A 16,794-nucleotide genomic window follows, 5' to 3' on the forward strand; every position below is an offset into this window, starting at 1 on the left:
TAATACCAATGCAGTCAATTTATTTTATAACAAGTGAGCCATTTATCGAAATCTTCAGATTGATCATACTCGTGTCATCCCCCTTAATTTGCATCAAATTGACAAACATCATAAAAGATTCCTCCTTTCATTCTGCATATTCTGCTAATGTTCCTAGGAAAACAGCTTGTCTGGACCATTCCGGTCGTGAACACATAGAACAATGAAACACCCAGCAAGCAGATTTCAATGTCAAGTTTGAAGCTTTTGTTCTAACTTTATTTCTTTGTTATTATTATTATTATTTTGTTGGTGGAGAAGAGAAGGAATTTAGAGGATAGCTTCGGAGTATTATCCCTTTCCCCCCCAGCATACTTCCCAAACAAGTATCAACTTCAGCAGAACTCGCGCAGACAGCGACTGTCCATATCAGAATTTCCGAAGCTTTGAATTCCGTTGTCCCTCTATAAATGTCTAAAGATGGAAATTAGACCAAAGCTTCAACCAGAATCCACCAGAACGCCTTCAATTCTCGAAGAATGGCGTACTCCAAACCCAAACCACAGCAAGTGGAATAAATCATTAGCCCCAGATTCCTTTCTGATCTTTTTGCAGCAGGAGAATAAATTTTGACCATATAGAGAAACCCCCAAAAACTATATAACTTGATATCCTCTTTTAGCCTCTCCAATCAAGGTAAAAGAAACTTAAAAAAGAAAAACAAACCGATTGCCGGAATTTTTAGAGGGAATTTTGAGGATTGGGACAGGACAATTTTAATAATCAGCTTCTGCAGAAACAGCGATTTACCAGCAGTACCGACACCAGCAATTCAGATTTTTAATCTTTTCCGCAAATTCTACGACACCTTATACATTGAGCTACACAATTAGATCCTGAACTTGTTGCTAATCCCAAATCCGACCTATCAGAATAGATGTTCTTTCACTGCAATTCCCCCTAAGTCGAGAATCATGACCTCAAGCACACCAATATCTTAACCCCATTTCACAGCTTTAAGATCCTTTCTTTCCCCACTTTGTTGAGTATCCATGAGAGATCTGTCATTGTTTGGTATCCGAATTTGTCCGCTTTTCTCATCCCCGACTTCCAAAAGGAAACTGTCCCCTAGAGTTAACCACCCCGAACTTTAATCAAGGAGGATATTGCCCATTCATTCATTCTCACTAGGGAGCTAATACCCTCGCCAAAAGAATAGCGCCTTGCCTATGCCTAATTCACGTCGAATAATCCATAGGCAAGCAGGCACAAGGTATGAAAGGGTCTATCGGAATCGAATTATGCCGAGTGGAGTCTGTTTCTTGCTTCATCCGCTCGGCATTAAGCAGATATGGTACTGTGGTTCGGGGTTATGTTGGGTCGGATTTTAGTTTTCAATGTGTCATTTCATTGGTTACTGTTTGATGGCAAAGTCTTGTTCGTTTGCTCTCCGATAAAGCAAAGCCGATGCTTCCACCCTGTTATTGAGACATGCAAAAACTGTCAAACCTATAGACTTACGAAATGCAAAAACTAATTACCAAATCAAAACCTGGAACCCGAATCCTACCAGCCAGGGTGGACAACAAATCTTCCCCTAGAAAGAGCCCAATTCACCTGATGCAGGATTAAAAACAAAATCAAGTTAGCCTTCAGAAAAAGAAAATAATCACATCTTGTAACCAGGACACCCCAGTATAGTATCCTTATTCTAGCTCAAGAGTCCTTGGCCAGCATTGCTCAATCGGCTGGCAAAAACTTTCAAGTGACCAAGACGAAAAATGCAACCAGTAGATAGACAACCCCCTTGCTTTATAGAGCAATTATCAATACAAGAACTGTGGTCCTGATTAATACCCTAGGCTGTCTTACCAGGCATGTCTTTGCTAGAGCTACTGACGTTTACCTTCCCAGACACAGACAGACAGACAGACAGACAACTTAATAAACTGCTCATGCAGTGGAAACTAAGAAATTCCACCATTCCTATACTAGAATCCATCAAGCCAGAACCAAGTAGGCACATGCCCCATTATTCCATCTAGTCATGGATTCAGACATGTTACCTTATCTGTTCCGAGAGAATTGGCAACTACATGAGTAACCTGTTCATCTATCTGGTTGGTACAGGTGGCACCAAACTGCTCCGCTGTCTGCCACAGTGGATGAAGTTGAGGGTTAGCCTCACCGACAGGAAATATCCTGCTGAAAACTATACGACAGCCAGCCAAAATCTTCTGTTGCTCAGTGGCTAATATATTTCTAACATCCACATCATCAAAAGATTGATGGGCGAAAAAGTCCTGATGTATTCGCTCAATAACCTGTAGGAGGCAAGACAAGCATATAAGGGAAGAGAGTTATTCCATCAAAAGATCCAGAATTCTAATTGCAATCTCACCGCCAAAGATGAGGCCAATGTCCCATCGTCAGGTCTCTCATCATGGTCAATCTCAAGAAGAGAAGGACCCAAAAGCCCAAACTGGCGTCTGCTACAGGGAAAATAGGTATATCTGCATAACATTGTATTAGATGAGAATTGTGAACAAGTAAAACACCATAATCAGGTGTCAACTGCACGAATTGTGAAAGAGAACATATACAACACAGCAATCGGATGTGAATTGACATGAAATTAATACATCCCTTTAAATTCCAGCATACTTGCCTTTCTACAACTATCAGATTTAGTTTGTTATGCGGCCATACTCTCACGGAGTCATCAATGATGACAACAGATGATTCCATTCCTAAAACTCCTTCCAAATCCTTACTCTTGGGACACCTGTCATCACTATCAAATGGATCACCATCATCACCCCTTGATATGACCCTACCAGCAAACAGCACCCCTGTCGGGTCGAGCACTTTTGCCATCTCTGTAGCATAAAGCTTGTTGCCCATGGTGTAAAGATGCAGCTCATAAAGCTTACTAGCCTACAAGACAAGGACTACAAATAAGCTTAACATTTAGCATGACAAGAAGTAACCAAAAGAACCAGATATGGAAGGTTACCTTCTCCAAAAAGTTCCAAATTCCTGGCCTCAACTTCGTCCACATTCCCATATGAATAAACCTAAAAAGATGTCTCTGAGGTTGTGCTCTGTCCTGTTCCTCTTTTTTCCTCAAGATCTCTTCATGTACAGGCTCCACTTCACCAAACTATCCAATGAACACATGTTAAATCATTAAAGCAAAATTAGCAACATACAAGAACCAATGGGCCTTCCACAAGTCAATTACAATTCACCTTGGCTGAATTCAAAAGTGTGTGATCAAGATCTAAAACAAGGCAGAGTTTGCGTGCAGCAAACATTTTCCTCTGTTCTTCCATCCTCCTTGCCCTCTCTCTCTGAATGGCTGCTTTTTGCTGATCATCATACCCTTCAAATATATGCTCCAGATCCCCCCATGAACTTTGTGAAGGAGATGGGCCTGGTGCACTTACTTCCACCAAGGGATCAGTCCCACATCGCTGGTCCTTGTCGTTTGGAAGTTCAGTTTTTGCATCCACTCCTGATGTAGATTGTATAGGATGGGATGGAAGATTCTGACAACCTGGCACTGGGCTTGTTGATGATTGTGAAGAAGAAATAATAACAGGAACGTTCTTCGAGTTCTTTAAAATCTTCTGAGAAACATCTGATGCTCCAGAAGATTCAGAAAGCATTGTTTTTCTATCTGCTAGATCCTCCATCTGTGTCCTTAACACTGGAGGGGCATGTTTTAACTGTTCAGTACTCATGCTGCCAGTCCTCTGAAGCATGTTGCCATGGAGAACACGGCGAGGGTCACGGGGTTTCATGCGAATTTTGCCCAACTCATCCTGCTGACCCTACACGAGATGAAGAGTCCAGAACTTTCACCACACCAATTTCAAAAAACTTAAAAAATGGTATTAAGGAAAGAAGAACAGCTCAAATGATTCAGTATTGCAAGCAATGTGCTGATGTAACGAGAGACGTGGGTAGAAAGCAATATATCCTGAATTTTCTAATATATATGTCTCGTAAATTTTCCCAAAGAGGTGCTGTTATTATTATAATAAACATGAGAATGCAAGCTTGGGGCAAGAAAGAGGTTTTAAAAGAAAGTAATAAACAGAAAATATGCAAGAAACTGCCTTCTTGGGGCAGAAACAATAGCTAAGGGCGAGCAACACTTCTGGAGGACAATGCATTTCTAGAGTCATTTGGCTACGTAATTTCATTTTTCTACTTCTGAAACATTTTTTTTGCTTCAGAAATAGTTTTGAAGCCACTTGAAGATTACTTCTCTCCAAAAGTAGAAAAATCAACTTTTGGCAAGAAGCTGATTTTTTTTTTGTTTGGGGTCAAAACCAGAAATTGATTTCAAGTGTTGCCATGCGTGCCCTGAGAAAATTCCCAAGTTAGCTACGTGCACAATGCTTACCATAGGAGCCACTGGAGTAGGAGCCAAAGGCATCACAGTGGGTTTCTGCAGAATCCCAGACCCTGCTGCTGCTGCCGGTGCAAGAGTGACCTTGGGTGCAGCTCCCAGTATAGAAGAGTTGGACGGAGAACTCATGTTTTTATCAACGGGGCTTTGCTGGGCTTCTGCTGCTAATTTCTGCTGTTGACCCATTTTTAGTAGATTCATTAACATCGTTGGATTAACAGCGATATCTTTTAACAATGCGGGCAGCGCAGCTGCAGGATTGATATTTGAAACTCTAGACAAATTGTTCCCATTGATTGCCACACTGGACTTACCACTGTCTATAGATGGAAAAATCAACCCATTATCTGTTCTCTTCGAATCACTTGCATTTTCCAGTGGGTTGTTTCTATTAATTGCTTGATATCCTCCTGTATGAGAATCCTCCAGCCAGCCACCCATCTTCACATCCTTTAAAACACCAGAATTTTCGAATCCATTTCTTACTCTTTTTGTTGCAGGACCATCAAGAGTAGGATCCTCAGAGTTCCTTTGCTTTCTTGTGATCATGCTCCCACCAACAAGTTCAGCTCTTGGTGCACTATGTATCACAGGCGAGGGCCGTTGGTTAAGGTCCAGATTACCTGAATCGGAATTGGTAAACCTAAGCCTCGGATCTCTACTTTTTCCAGAGGATTTAACAGGAAGATTAGAACCTGAGCTTGTAAGGGCATGATTTTGTGGAGCCATCACTCCTTGCATATTGACATTGTTAACATGGGGCAAAGAAGAGAAAACCGGTCGCCCCAAAATAGGTGCATTCATAATTTTACTATTACCAATTCTAGAACTAGAACTGGAGACTTCCCCACTTGTATCATCAACTCCATTTTCATGCTCCTCTGAAGGGGTTGGGCTTGGAAGTCTGTCATTGGAAAAGGAACTACCCCCAAACTTCTGTTGGAACTTCTTTTGATAGGTGGATACCGCATTAAGTGCATCAGTTTCGTAGGGATGCACTTTGAAAGCTTCTGCTTCCTGCGCCAATTTACCCATGCTCATGCTCATGCTCATGCTCATCTCTGGCTTAACCGTTCCATCTGCCCTAGATAAGAATGCTTGTGATGTATTCAAAGATGGTGGTGCTTGTTGAGTGGGTGAAGGAAGACTGTCTTCATCATGATCCTTGTGAAGATCAAGCAATGGAAGCAACATTCCTCGAGCCTTGGCACCCGAATTCCCTAGTTTCAGAGCCTTTAGAGTAATGTTTCGACCAGTCTGATCTGTCAACTCAGCAAGCAATGATTCGCTGCATACTTCACTTGAGTGCGCTGAACTATTAGTAGCAATACCAGCTGAATATTCCGAATTTTTCTGGTTTGAAGTTTCATTAAATTGATTATCTCTCTCTTTATCAGTGGCTTTTGCGCTCGACCATATGGGAAGTGCATTTAAGTAGCATATCATGTCCTCTATCTGAAAAGGCAAGAGTCGCAGCAACATTCAGTGCCATTCTACAAAAACCAACTTTAACAACCATCACAAAGAAAAATTAAAAGCACAAATTCAACCTCCTTCGCCTGTTCAGAGGAAAAAAAAGATGGATTGTTGCTCTTCACGAGAGAAAGCAGCCTGTCGCAAATCAGGAACCATGAGAATTAAATAATGACAAGTTTACTTGGAAGGAAAACAAAAAGAGAAACTAATAACCTTGAAATTTTGTCCTTGTTCTGTTCCTTCTGGCTGGAATCCATGGAGCAGAATTCCTGTCAACAAAGCATAAAAATTGATCAATACCCCGGCATTGGAAGCAAAACCTAAGTGACACCGAACTGGGATTTCACACTATCGAGTTGAAACAGTGGCAGACATCTTACAGAATGGACTGCTTGAATTGCCACGCAGAACAGCTGAATGAGGCCATCCTTCAAGGGAAGACTATTCACCAAAACCACTTCCTTGAGATTCTCCAGACAACATTGAAGGCGGCAACAGACTTCTTCAAATGATCTACCATAGCAAAACACATTTAATTAATCAGAACTAAAGTTGTAGCAATTCACAGCTCAAACTAGGCACGCCCCATTCTCAATTCTGAAAAACATTCAAGCGAAAACCAACCATTGATTATGTTGACTTCACTTACATCTCTGCATTGGACGAAATCACGCTATCAAGAGCTTCCTGAATCAAGTGCAGTCGCCTCTCCACTTCCTCCTCTCCCAACTCCATCTCACACTCGCCACCATCACTCACGGACTCGGCACTCAAGCTCGCCTCTCCACCTTCTCCATCGACCTTATCAACCACGTCCGAGTCCAAATCGATTTCACCTTCCTCGAGCTCTCCTTCCTCTTTCTCGCCGTCGCCAACCTTCGCATCCCCTTCGTCCCCACTGTCGTCAATCACGACTGCCTCCACCCCCTTCACCGAATCGCCCTTCTTAACGTTCGCCGCCGCATCCAATTCCATTATAACGACCTCGTTCAACGGCTTCTTCTGCACCGCCTGCGCCCAGGCGAGGTTGTGGAGGCCCGAGGTGTAGCCCTTCCCGACCTGATACCTGTACAAATCTTCCATCGTCCAAACCCTAGCCTTGGGCTTCGAGACCTCCTTCGTCTCCTTCACGTCCTGCTTGAAGTCCTCCTCGCTGATCTCCTCGATCGACGTCGCGTCGGAAATCTCGCCTTCCTCCACATCCACCAGGTTCTCCTCCTTCACCATCTCCCAAAAAACCCCAATCCAGCAACAAAATCCCCCGCGACCCGCCCGATTCCCAAGTACCGCTAATCAACCACACTCCCACTTCCACCTCACCAGAATCCGACTAAATCGGGGACGATTTACTTCACGGCCCTTCGATCCGGCGCAGAGTGCTCCCCCCCCGGATTAATTTTGAACGAACAGATCCGATCCGATTTCAGCGGCTGTCTTTTTAGGATCCACGATCGGAGCAATTCGAGGCTCCAATTCTTAGGGTTCTCGATCTCAGATCCAGTCTTCCAAAACAAATTAATCGTTTATTATGGCGTAAAACCTTATTCGAATCGAAGCTTTTTCTTAACACGAAGATTCCCAAAAAGCGAAAGAAAGAACGACAAAAAGAAACAGGAAGAGGCACGAGCACGGGAAACAGGAAGAGACTGAGAGAGAGAGAGAAAGATGAAGGGGTACTCGGAGAGGACGAGGATTCTTATAATGACGAGGACGGGCGGGGGGGCGAATCTACCAGACGACACGGTTCGAATCTGGACCGTCCACGTCAGCGATCTCCGTGACGGGGCTCCCGGCGTTTGTGAGTGATGCCCATTGCCCCAGCGTTGGAGATGTGCGGCGATGAGAGGAACTTCAATTTTTTTTTCTTTTTCTTTTTCTTTTTTTCTTTCTTTTTTCTTTTTTCTTCTTAATTTTGGATTTTGTTTTTTCTTTTTTCTTTTTTTTTTCTGGCTGATTATGTTTGAATTTTCCCGGTTGCCATTATTCGACCTTCTCTTGTGGTTGGTCGCATCGAGCCTCAACTAAGGTACTAAATCTTCGTTAACACCAATTAAGCAACCGTGCTCCCAATGTAACGATAATAACCATAAAATTGGATTTTCCGTACTTACTTTCATCACTTCTTACGTATTCATTTAATTGGACAACGGCATAATTACTTCTTCTTTTTTTGCTATCTTTGTAAAAGCTTCACGAAAAAGAAAAGCTTCACCAAAATTGAATGTGGTTATAATCATTATCCTAGCTCTGCTCGAGTTGGATCTGAAATTCGAGCTGGGCATGTTTCCCGAGTTCACCTGTTGTCCTAGGATTTGAAAGTCAAGCTAGGCGTGTTCCTCGATTTTGCCCGTTAACCTACGACGCACGTTGAAAGCGTCCGCTTGGAGGACAAGCATGCGAAACGTGTTCGAGCATGATAACTTGTGGTAGCTTGTTGGGCACGTTTATGGATGATAAGAGTAATTTTACCGCACTTTGCATCTTACGAGTCTTGTTGATCTATTTTTGTTGTGTTGGAAGACTTTTGTATCTCTAGATATACTTTTAATTTACCATTTATTCTCTTTCAATTTGGCCGATACTTTCCTAAACTTATTAGGATAAGACGATTATTAAGTTTAAGTAATATATCTAATCTTGTCTTGTTGAAATAAATGGACCATTACCACCGTTAACTAAATCACATCGACTCGTGTCTCAATATGTTAAGCGATCGACCTATCTTAAAACACAACATTTGCCGCGTCATATGATGCGAACCCATTTATGCCGAGCTTAATTTTGTTTAATTGCGTGTTTTGTCGTATAAATCAATTGTGCAGTACAAATTTGCAATGCGGAGAATTGTTAGTGTTATTAATGGTTCCATTTGTCTATTGTGATGATGAAAGGAATCGATGCCTCCCTAGATTAACATTTTCTCTCATCTTGCCTTTTTACTTTTTTTTCGAGTAAAAAAATTCTAAATCTATTGTACAAATGCTAATTTAGTCATAAATTTTTTAATTTGGCTAGCTCAATTCTAAACCTTTAAAGATTCTCCAATGCAATCGTTTCGGTTAATTTTAATCGAAAATAGCTGACTTGGGTGCCGGTTATCTAAATGACATGATCGACACCGACGTTGACAATTTTATCAATTTTGTAAAAGTTTGTGATTGTTTTCTTCTTTTTCATTTCCTTTTTTCTCCTTTTTTTTTAATTTTCTTTTCTTCTTCCTTTGTCGATTGTCGGGCCTTGGCAATGGCCAGCAAGGTTGAGCCTCGCTTAAGGCTTGCGAGGTTGACCCTCTCTAAATTCGACCACCAATGAAGGGAAAAAAGAAAAAAATCATTTTTTTAAAATTGCAAAAATAGCACACGTTAGTGCCCGTTGTCTCTTAGGCCATGTCACTTAATATGGCTGCTGCTCATTGAATCGTTATGTTAGTGATTTTCAACCAATTTGCCCACAAAGACTACATTAGTAAATTGCCAATAAATTCATGACTGAATTCACATCCGCACAATAAATTTAAGACTTCTTTTTATAATTGTCGCCATGTTTTTTTATTCTCCCTTCTTTCTAGTTTTGAGATATATTGTCCCTTTCTAGCATTTATAGCTGTGATTATGATAAGTAGGATCTTGTACATGGCATGCTTCGGGATAAGTATATCACGAGTGTCATAACTTTTATACACCATTTACTTGAATGCCATAATTTTTTTTTCACTCACTTGAGTACCATAACTTTCTTTTTTTTCACTCACTACTTTGAAAAATTGACCGCTTAAGTACTATCACTAATATGGACACAAGAGAAGTTGACATGGCACCCGCAAAACAATTCTATTGAATATTTTAATGTACACGTGAATTTTTTCCTAATTTTTTTTATTTTTATTTTGGTTTTTTGCGCTCTTGGCCGACGAGGGTCGCCGGTGACCCTCGTCAGCCAGGGTTGAAAAAGCAACAAAAATAAGATAAAAATAAAAATATGAAAATAAATAAATAAAATAAGAAAAACTTTCAGAAAAATTTAAAAAAATCCACGTGTCACTGAAAAATAAATAAAAAATTAACCAAAAGTCCACGTAAGGTGATTCGTCGAAAGTGGCACTCAAGTGAATAATTTTCGCCGAAAAATATCTCCCAAGTGAATAATTTTCCTCGGATGTGGTACTTAAGTGAGCGAAAACGAAGTTTTAGCACTCGTAGTGTACTTACCCCGCATACTTCGGGTCTGTACTAATGCCGGATAGAAGCATGTCGCTCTTCTTCCCAAACAAAAGTACGCATCCGTAACCCAAAAAAAAAGAAGCAAACAAATTATACCCTTTTTGTTTCCAAAAAACTCTCTCTCTCTCTCTCTCTCTCTCAATGTTTTCGACCCAAAACAGAAAAACCAAAGTCTATTTCTCTATTTCTGCTTCCGTAATTTGAATAGAGGAAAGCATCTTTTGTTGCTGTCATTTTGGAAAAGAGTACATCTACTACTGTCAAAGGGGAAATTAAGGAAGCAATTCCTCGATTCAAGAGATCAGATGAAACAGCAAAGACATCGACACACCTATGAATCAAACAAGACATTTACAATGCAACTTTTTTTTTTTTTTTTTTGTGGAAGTGAAAGGAAGCAAGTAAAACTCAATTCTTCATTCTGTCCTTCATTTGACCCTGAATTTTATCTCAATATTCAATATAGTTCCTGAACTTTGAATTTTTTCAAAATGGTCTCTAGATTTTTTATACATGTTTAATTTAATCCCCGCGCTTAATGAAAATATTCAATGTTATCCCCGAACTTGAATTAATAGTAAGACAATATCAAATGTTTTCATATAGTTCGTGGACTAAAGTAAGCATATATATCGGTAGTCCATGGTCCACATTAGTTCAAGGGCCGCATTGTATATTGGAGTAAAGTTTAAAGACCACATTGAACAAATTAAAAGTTCATGGATCACATTATATATTAAATCAAAATTCATTATCTAAGAATAAAAGAAGAAAGAAGGAGAAAAAACAAATCTTCACGTGACACTCAAGTCTGTCCGGGCATTCTTTTTTATACACACTTGCACCACCGGGACACGTTTCCTAGTAATTACCCAAGCAAAAATATGCGTGCAACAGCAGACACACGATATGGTGATAACAACAGATTGCCGAAACGGCCGTAAAGATTCGACCTCTCGTGTGCACGGTCGCTCCGTGCCTCGACTAAGGTACTAAATCTTCGTTAACACCAATTAAGCAACCGTCCTCTCGGTGTGACGATATGATAATAACAATAAAATTGAGTTTGGTGTACATGCTTTCATCACTTCTTACGTACTCATTTGATTGAACAACGGCATAATTACTTTTCTTTATTATTATCTCCGCAAAAAACTCCACAAAAGAAAAGCTTTATCGATCGTGGACGTGGTTACAAATTAAAACCATCAGCCTAACTCGGCTAGGATTGGATCTGAAAGTCGAGCTGGGTGTGTTTCTCGAGTCCGCCTGTTATCCTAGGATCTAAAAGTCGAGGTGGGCGTGTTCGTCGAGATGCACGTTGAAAGCATTCGCCTAGAGGACAGGCACGTGAAATGTGTTCATGCACGATCGCTTGTGGTAGCTTGTTCGGCACATTTATGGACGATGATATTAATTTTACGGCACTTTACATCTTGAGAGTCTTGTTGATCCAATTTCGTTATGTCGGATGACGCTTGTATCTCTAGCTATACTTTTAATTTACCATTTATTCTTTTTCAACGTGTCATGTGACGTGAGCCACATTTATGCCAAACTTAAAGCGTGTTTTGCCGTACAAACCCGTACTGCGGGGAATTATTGGTGTTATTGATGGTTCCTGCTTTCTATTGTGATGATGAAAGGGATCGATACCGCCCTAGATTAACGTTTTCTCTCATCTTGGCTCTTGTCTACCTTTTCAAGCAAGAAATTTATAAATCTATTATACGGATGCTAATTCATTCGTAAGCTTTTTAATTTGATCAATTTAATCATAAACCTTTAAACGATTCGTCAATATAATCATTCCGACAATTTTTAGTCAAAAATAGTTGATGTGGATGCAAGTTATCTGAGTGACATGATCGGCACTAACATTGGCGATTTTGTCGAGTCCAAATTTTCGAATATTTGGACACAAAGAGCGTTAGAGTAATCTAACATAATCAAGTCCTCGTAGAGAATAATTTTCTTGTTAGTTTATTTAGATGTTTAGTCGATTTGCCTTAAATAGATTAGTGGCGACTCCAAAGTTAGATATATTGCATTTAAGGCATAAACCCTAAGTTGGTATGAACTTGGGAGAGTCCGATCTAGATTAATTGAATAATTAACTTAGTAACCCATTATCTATGATTGAAAAATTTTAGGTTGCGACACTTTTTAATTTGGTCAATTTAATTAATGTAATCCTTCTAAACATTTTTTGTTGGAAATAGGCGACGTGAATGCTAGTCACATATTAATGGTTTTATCAATTTTTTTCCTTTCCTTCTTTTTTATTTCCTTTCCTTTTTCCTCTGTTGGTCGTTGGGCCTCAATGATGGCCAGTGAGGTTGACCCTTTCTAGGAAAAAGTAGAAAAAATTCACTTTTTAAATTGCAAAATAGTCCATGTTAATGCCGAGCGTCTTTTAGGCCATGCCACTTAAGATGGCCGGCGCTCATTGAACCGTCCCATTTTCCGATTAATTTGGCTAGAAAAATTATATTAGCATATTGCCAATAAATTCATGATCGGATTGGCAATAATTGTAGGACTTTCTTTTTATACCCATATTTTTTATATTCTCTCTTCTTTCTATTATAGAGATATACTATCCCTTTCTAGCATTTATGGTTGTGATTGAGGATGTTGTACATGGCATGCTTCTGGTCTGTGCCAATGTCGGACAGAAGCATGTAGTCCTTCTTCCCAAAAGTACGCGTCCGTCACCAAGAGCGGGGCGCACATGAAAAACCGTGTCAACGTCAAGAGCCCGTGCGTGGTCCAAAAACAGAAACTGTACCAACCTCTCTCTCTCTCTCTCTCTCTGTGTTTGCAACCCAAACCAGAAAAACCAAAGGTCTATTTCTACTTCTGTAATTTGAACAGAGCAAGCCAACTTTTGCTGCTGTCATTTTGGAAAAGAGCACATCTACTACTTTGAAAGGGGAAATCAAGGAAGCAATTCATCAATTCAAAACATCGGGTGAAACGGCAAGACATCGACACACCTATGAATCAAACAGAACTCAATCTATGTCCGCACCGCATGTTTTTTGTTGGAAGTGAAAGGAAGCAAAGCAAGACCCCATTCTTCAAGCAAAAAGGAATCTCCTGGCGACTCTTCTTCTCCATATTACACTTGCACCACCGGGACATGTTTCCTAGGAATTACCCGACCAGAATCTGTTTGCAACAGTACACACACGGTACGGTGATAACAACAGAATGCCGAAACGGCCGCAAAGATTCGCAGTGACGTTAAGCCACAAGAGTCTGACAAATTAGAAGTGCGTATCTCAGTTCACAACAATCAGAGCAAAACCCGATAGCTAACATACACAAAAATGTCCGAAGGAATCTCCTTTGCCCCCTCATCAGGTCAAAATCTCTAGCATCGCCAGCTCGATCCTTCCCTGTCATGCCTCCGGTTTCTTCTGCACGAGTTTTTCTATCAAATCGGCGGCTTCTTGGACTGTGGTTATGTTCTGAGAGCTTTCCTCCTCGACGCTGATCCCAAATTCTTCCTCCAAAGCCATCACTATCTCCACCTGCAGATCAAGAACACACGTTCATCGTCTCATGATCAGTTTAAATCAATCAAAATTGAACTCTAATGTACAGAATTTTAGATCAACTGACATATCTCTATAATTAAAATTTAAAACTGCATTTAAGGTTCAAAGTTTTGCACTTTCTCAAAGAAATATTGACATCCTAAGGAATTAGTTCAAATTCAAGACATACTGTATCAAGGGAGTCGGCTCCTATAGCAGAAAACTTGGACTCTGGAGTGAGGTCGGCCTCCGCCGGTAGCGCCAGCTGTTTCCTCACTATTTCACACACTTTGTCCACAGTCTCAGGCTTCGCCTGCCGAACAAGTATACGAGGTTGGTAACGTTCAAAATACAGTCACCAAGTACTATACTCCATCCTCTTTCCTAGTAATTTCGACTAAAATATTTCTCGTCTCTATCACGACTCATCAAGTTAGGGAGATACACGTGAACAGACGATGCTATGTACCATACCGCACAAGAGACGTGGAGCCGGGAACTCCTCAAGGAAGGGAAGCCATTCTTTCTCCACCCTAGAGAGACAATCTTCAACCTTGAGGTCTGCAAAAAAAATTAGGTGACATCCATGATCAAATTGAGTAACTTCAAGTGGCATCTAGAGATATTCTCAGAGCATCCGACATATAAAAGGCGAATTCCAACCCAGAGCAAATTTTCCCGAGCCAGTTTGGTAAACCAGCTCTTATGCGTTAATCACATCGCACATGTACGAATGTAGTTTGGATCATTATACAGAACATACGAGACCATACAATAAACCTTCAAAGCCCAAGAGAGAAGGGGATGATTAAGCATAAGCACAACTCACTGTCATTATGGAAAAACTAGTCAAGCAACACATCCATGTCCCCAGCCAATGACACGGCAGCGCCGGGGGTCGTTTCGTGTAGTTTTTAGTCAGAACATGCGATAATCTAGTGGAATTTCAAGTGAAATTTCTATCTCTCGCTTCCCCCGCGTTACACAAAATTTCGTCTTAATCTTGGCCCCGATAATCTAATTTTCTGGGTCCGCCATGCCATAGACAAAATCAAGTACAGTCCCAATTTCAAAGCGATCAAGACCAATGCTCATGAAAAACAGAAAGGACTTGACAACTACTGGTACATTTCACCAGCCAGAGCATGTAATCTCTCATTTCCCTTTGGCGGTAGTGCTAATTCTATGGAGGTTACCCATTAACAACAAAAGACAGAGCACGCATGTCGATTCCAAGTTCACACTCCGTAACAATAACAACGAATCATAGCCCGACACGTTCGGAATGACATGAGAACGAGACCAATGCAATGTCTCCTCCGTCTCGTTCCCAGCTGTACCGGATGCGGCCGAGTTATACACAGTACCCCCGATTCACACCTCCGAGCAGAATTCCGGAGAAACAAACGGAAGGGACATGGAGAAACTCACCTCGTTGCTCTTGAGCGGCGGCTTCGAGAGAGCTCTGAAGGCGACGGAAGCAGCGGAAACACTAGCCATTCGCTTCGAAGCTGAAGAAGAGGAAGAAGAATGAGAAGAAGAGGAACGAAGGTTGCTCGCAGTCACAGTGAAGACGAAGAAGATAAACCGCGAGACGTTCGAGAATTTATACGGTGGAGCACGGACTTCTTTGAGCCGTCGGATTGGGTCTCCTCAAACGATGTTGACGGTTGGATGGACTACGCTGGCAGGAGTTGTGGGTCCTCCGGCTGGGATTGGGGGAGGGATCTGGTGCGAGTGGCTGGTGTCCGTCGTGTTCCCACTCGGTTCGGTGACTTCACAATTTTTTTGGGGGAGGGATCCGGTACGGTCAGAATGGAGGGAGGATATGGGATATTTTTGGAAATACATTTTTGCCGTAAGTATATTTTTCAATCTCAATGAGTTTCTAAGCAGACAAACGCGCTTGATAGCACAAAATTTTATTTTCGAAACATAAATTCATTTATTAACAACATAAAATTTCTATTTCCTGAAATAGAAATTTGTTTGATATTCATCTGCAGATAAAAGAGAGGTGATCATGCCAAACACAAAATTGCATTCGGTACTTGATTTCGTAGATTGCACAAGTCATTATCCATCGAGAAATGCAATTTTTATGTTGCCCATAAATTGCACAAGTCACCAGGAATTCAAGTTACAGATATTCATTCTTCTTCTTTGGGAGCTTCTTTTAGCCTGTCTCGCACACTCTTGTCGGGACTAGGGCTCGTGATGAAATTTTAAGAGGTATATCTAGTATTTCATTCATTCGGCCACATTTTCTTATCGTATTTCTTCCTAACAAAGCTAAATTTACCGGATCATGCAATATGTTGTGCCTTTTTTTCCTCAATCATTCCCAAACTCATCAATATTGTGGAATAATCCCCTGCCTTCCAACGTACAATCAAATAATCCACAAAGCATGTCATAGACTCAGGAAAATGGTCCAGAAAGCGCACAATCTAGACACTATTTTTTAAAATACGACGTATTTTTGAAACGATAGGGTCATGGGCTTTTTGTAGCTGCAAGTTAATAGAGCGTTAGACAGAAAAGTTAAGCCCCGGTCAAAGTTTGGTCAAATCTGGGTACGAAAATACAAAAATATCAATTCCAAAAACTTTCCGAATCATATGATTTGAAATTCTTAACCTAACTTTTTAATTATATAAAAGACACTCATTTTCAAAATTCCGAATTACATGATTTGAAATGTACTTAGCCGTTGCCGATGGATTGCATAAGTCATTATACATCGAGAAATTCAAGTTGCAGATGCTTATTCTTCTTCCTTTGAGCCTCTTTTAGCCTCTTGCTCTCTCTTGTGAAGACGTTATGGTCTGGGGCTCGTGATGAAATGTTAAGGGATGTTTACAAAGCACTTTATTCATTTGGAAACCCTTTCTCATCGCACTTCTTTCTAACAAAGCTACATTAATTGGATCATGCAATATGTTGTGCCATTTATCTCGAGCATCTTCAAACTCATCAAAATTGTGGATGAATCCCTTTGTCCCCCAACATTCCATCAAATAACATGCAAAGATGTATTCTTCAGAACAATGCTCCAATGCTCCTTATAGAAAGCACACCTTTTTATCATCTATCTATCTATCGATCTATCTATCTATCTAAATCATCATATAAAAAAAATGTTGTGGCCATC

The 16,794-nt window shown here is 40.7% G+C and overlaps 2 protein-coding genes across 4 annotated transcripts; both read right to left on the minus strand.

Annotated features, from left to right (window-relative positions):
• Window positions 1-7,539, minus strand: LOC115747448 (RNA polymerase II C-terminal domain phosphatase-like 3). 2 transcript variants are annotated; one of them, XM_030683629.2, is made up of 13 exons: window positions 6,525-7,539; window positions 6,256-6,388; window positions 6,089-6,144; window positions 5,950-6,010; window positions 5,804-5,854; window positions 4,394-5,770; window positions 3,231-3,815; window positions 2,996-3,142; window positions 2,648-2,916; window positions 2,381-2,492; window positions 2,046-2,303; window positions 1,550-1,596; window positions 1-1,457 (listed from the first exon to the last, which is right to left on the minus strand). In XM_030683629.2, the coding sequence occupies exons 1-13, from the start codon at window positions 7,100-7,102 to the stop codon at window positions 1,394-1,396; spliced, it is 3,738 nt and encodes a 1,245-aa protein (XP_030539489.1). In that variant the 5' UTR covers window positions 7,103-7,539; the 3' UTR covers window positions 1-1,393. The 2 variants fall into 2 exon arrangements, with proteins under 2 accessions (XP_030539489.1, XP_048135415.1); XM_048279458.1 differs by having other exon boundaries at window positions 4,394-5,854.
• A 5,640-nt stretch (window positions 7,540-13,179) lies between these two features.
• Window positions 13,180-15,201, minus strand: LOC115747449 (acyl carrier protein 4, chloroplastic). Of its 2 annotated transcripts, none has more exons than XM_030683632.1 (4): window positions 15,072-15,201; window positions 14,115-14,201; window positions 13,831-13,953; window positions 13,180-13,634 (listed from the first exon to the last, which is right to left on the minus strand). In XM_030683632.1, the coding sequence occupies exons 1-4, from the start codon at window positions 15,138-15,140 to the stop codon at window positions 13,503-13,505; spliced, it is 411 nt and encodes a 136-aa protein (XP_030539492.1). In that variant the 5' UTR covers window positions 15,141-15,201; the 3' UTR covers window positions 13,180-13,502. The 2 variants fall into 2 exon arrangements, with proteins under 2 accessions (XP_030539492.1, XP_030539491.1); XM_030683631.1 differs by having other exon boundaries at window positions 13,831-13,956.
• Window positions 15,202-16,794: the final 1,593 nt, after the last annotated feature.

This window comes from Rhodamnia argentea, chromosome 5, assembly GCF_020921035.1.
Source record: "Rhodamnia argentea isolate NSW1041297 chromosome 5, ASM2092103v1, whole genome shotgun sequence".
Classification (NCBI taxonomy): domain Eukaryota; kingdom Viridiplantae; phylum Streptophyta; class Magnoliopsida; order Myrtales; family Myrtaceae; genus Rhodamnia; species Rhodamnia argentea.

Coding starts and splice junctions, on each gene's coding strand:
- LOC115747449 (XM_030683631.1), bottom strand. CDS start 15,140: ATGGCTAGTGTTTCCGCTGCTTCCGTCGCCTTCAGAGCTCTCTCGAAG. Junction 13,957..14,114: donor GGCTCCACGTCTCTTGTGCG/GTATGGTACATA, acceptor ATACTTGTTCGG/CAGGCGAAGCCTGAGACTGT. Junction 13,635..13,830: donor GAGCCGACTCCCTTGATACA/GTATGTCTTGAA, acceptor CTTGATCTGCAG/GTGGAGATAGTGATGGCTTT.
- LOC115747448 (XM_048279458.1), bottom strand. CDS start 7,102: ATGGTGAAGGAGGAGAACCTGGTGGATGTGGAGGAAGGCGAGATTTCC. Junction 2,493..2,647: donor AATCTGATAGTTGTAGAAAG/GCAAGTATGCTG, acceptor AATGTTATGCAG/ATATACCTATTTTCCCTGTA. Junction 1,597..2,045: donor ATTCTCTCGGAACAGATAAG/GTAACATGTCTG, acceptor ATCCTGCATCAG/GTGAATTGGGCTCTTTCTAG.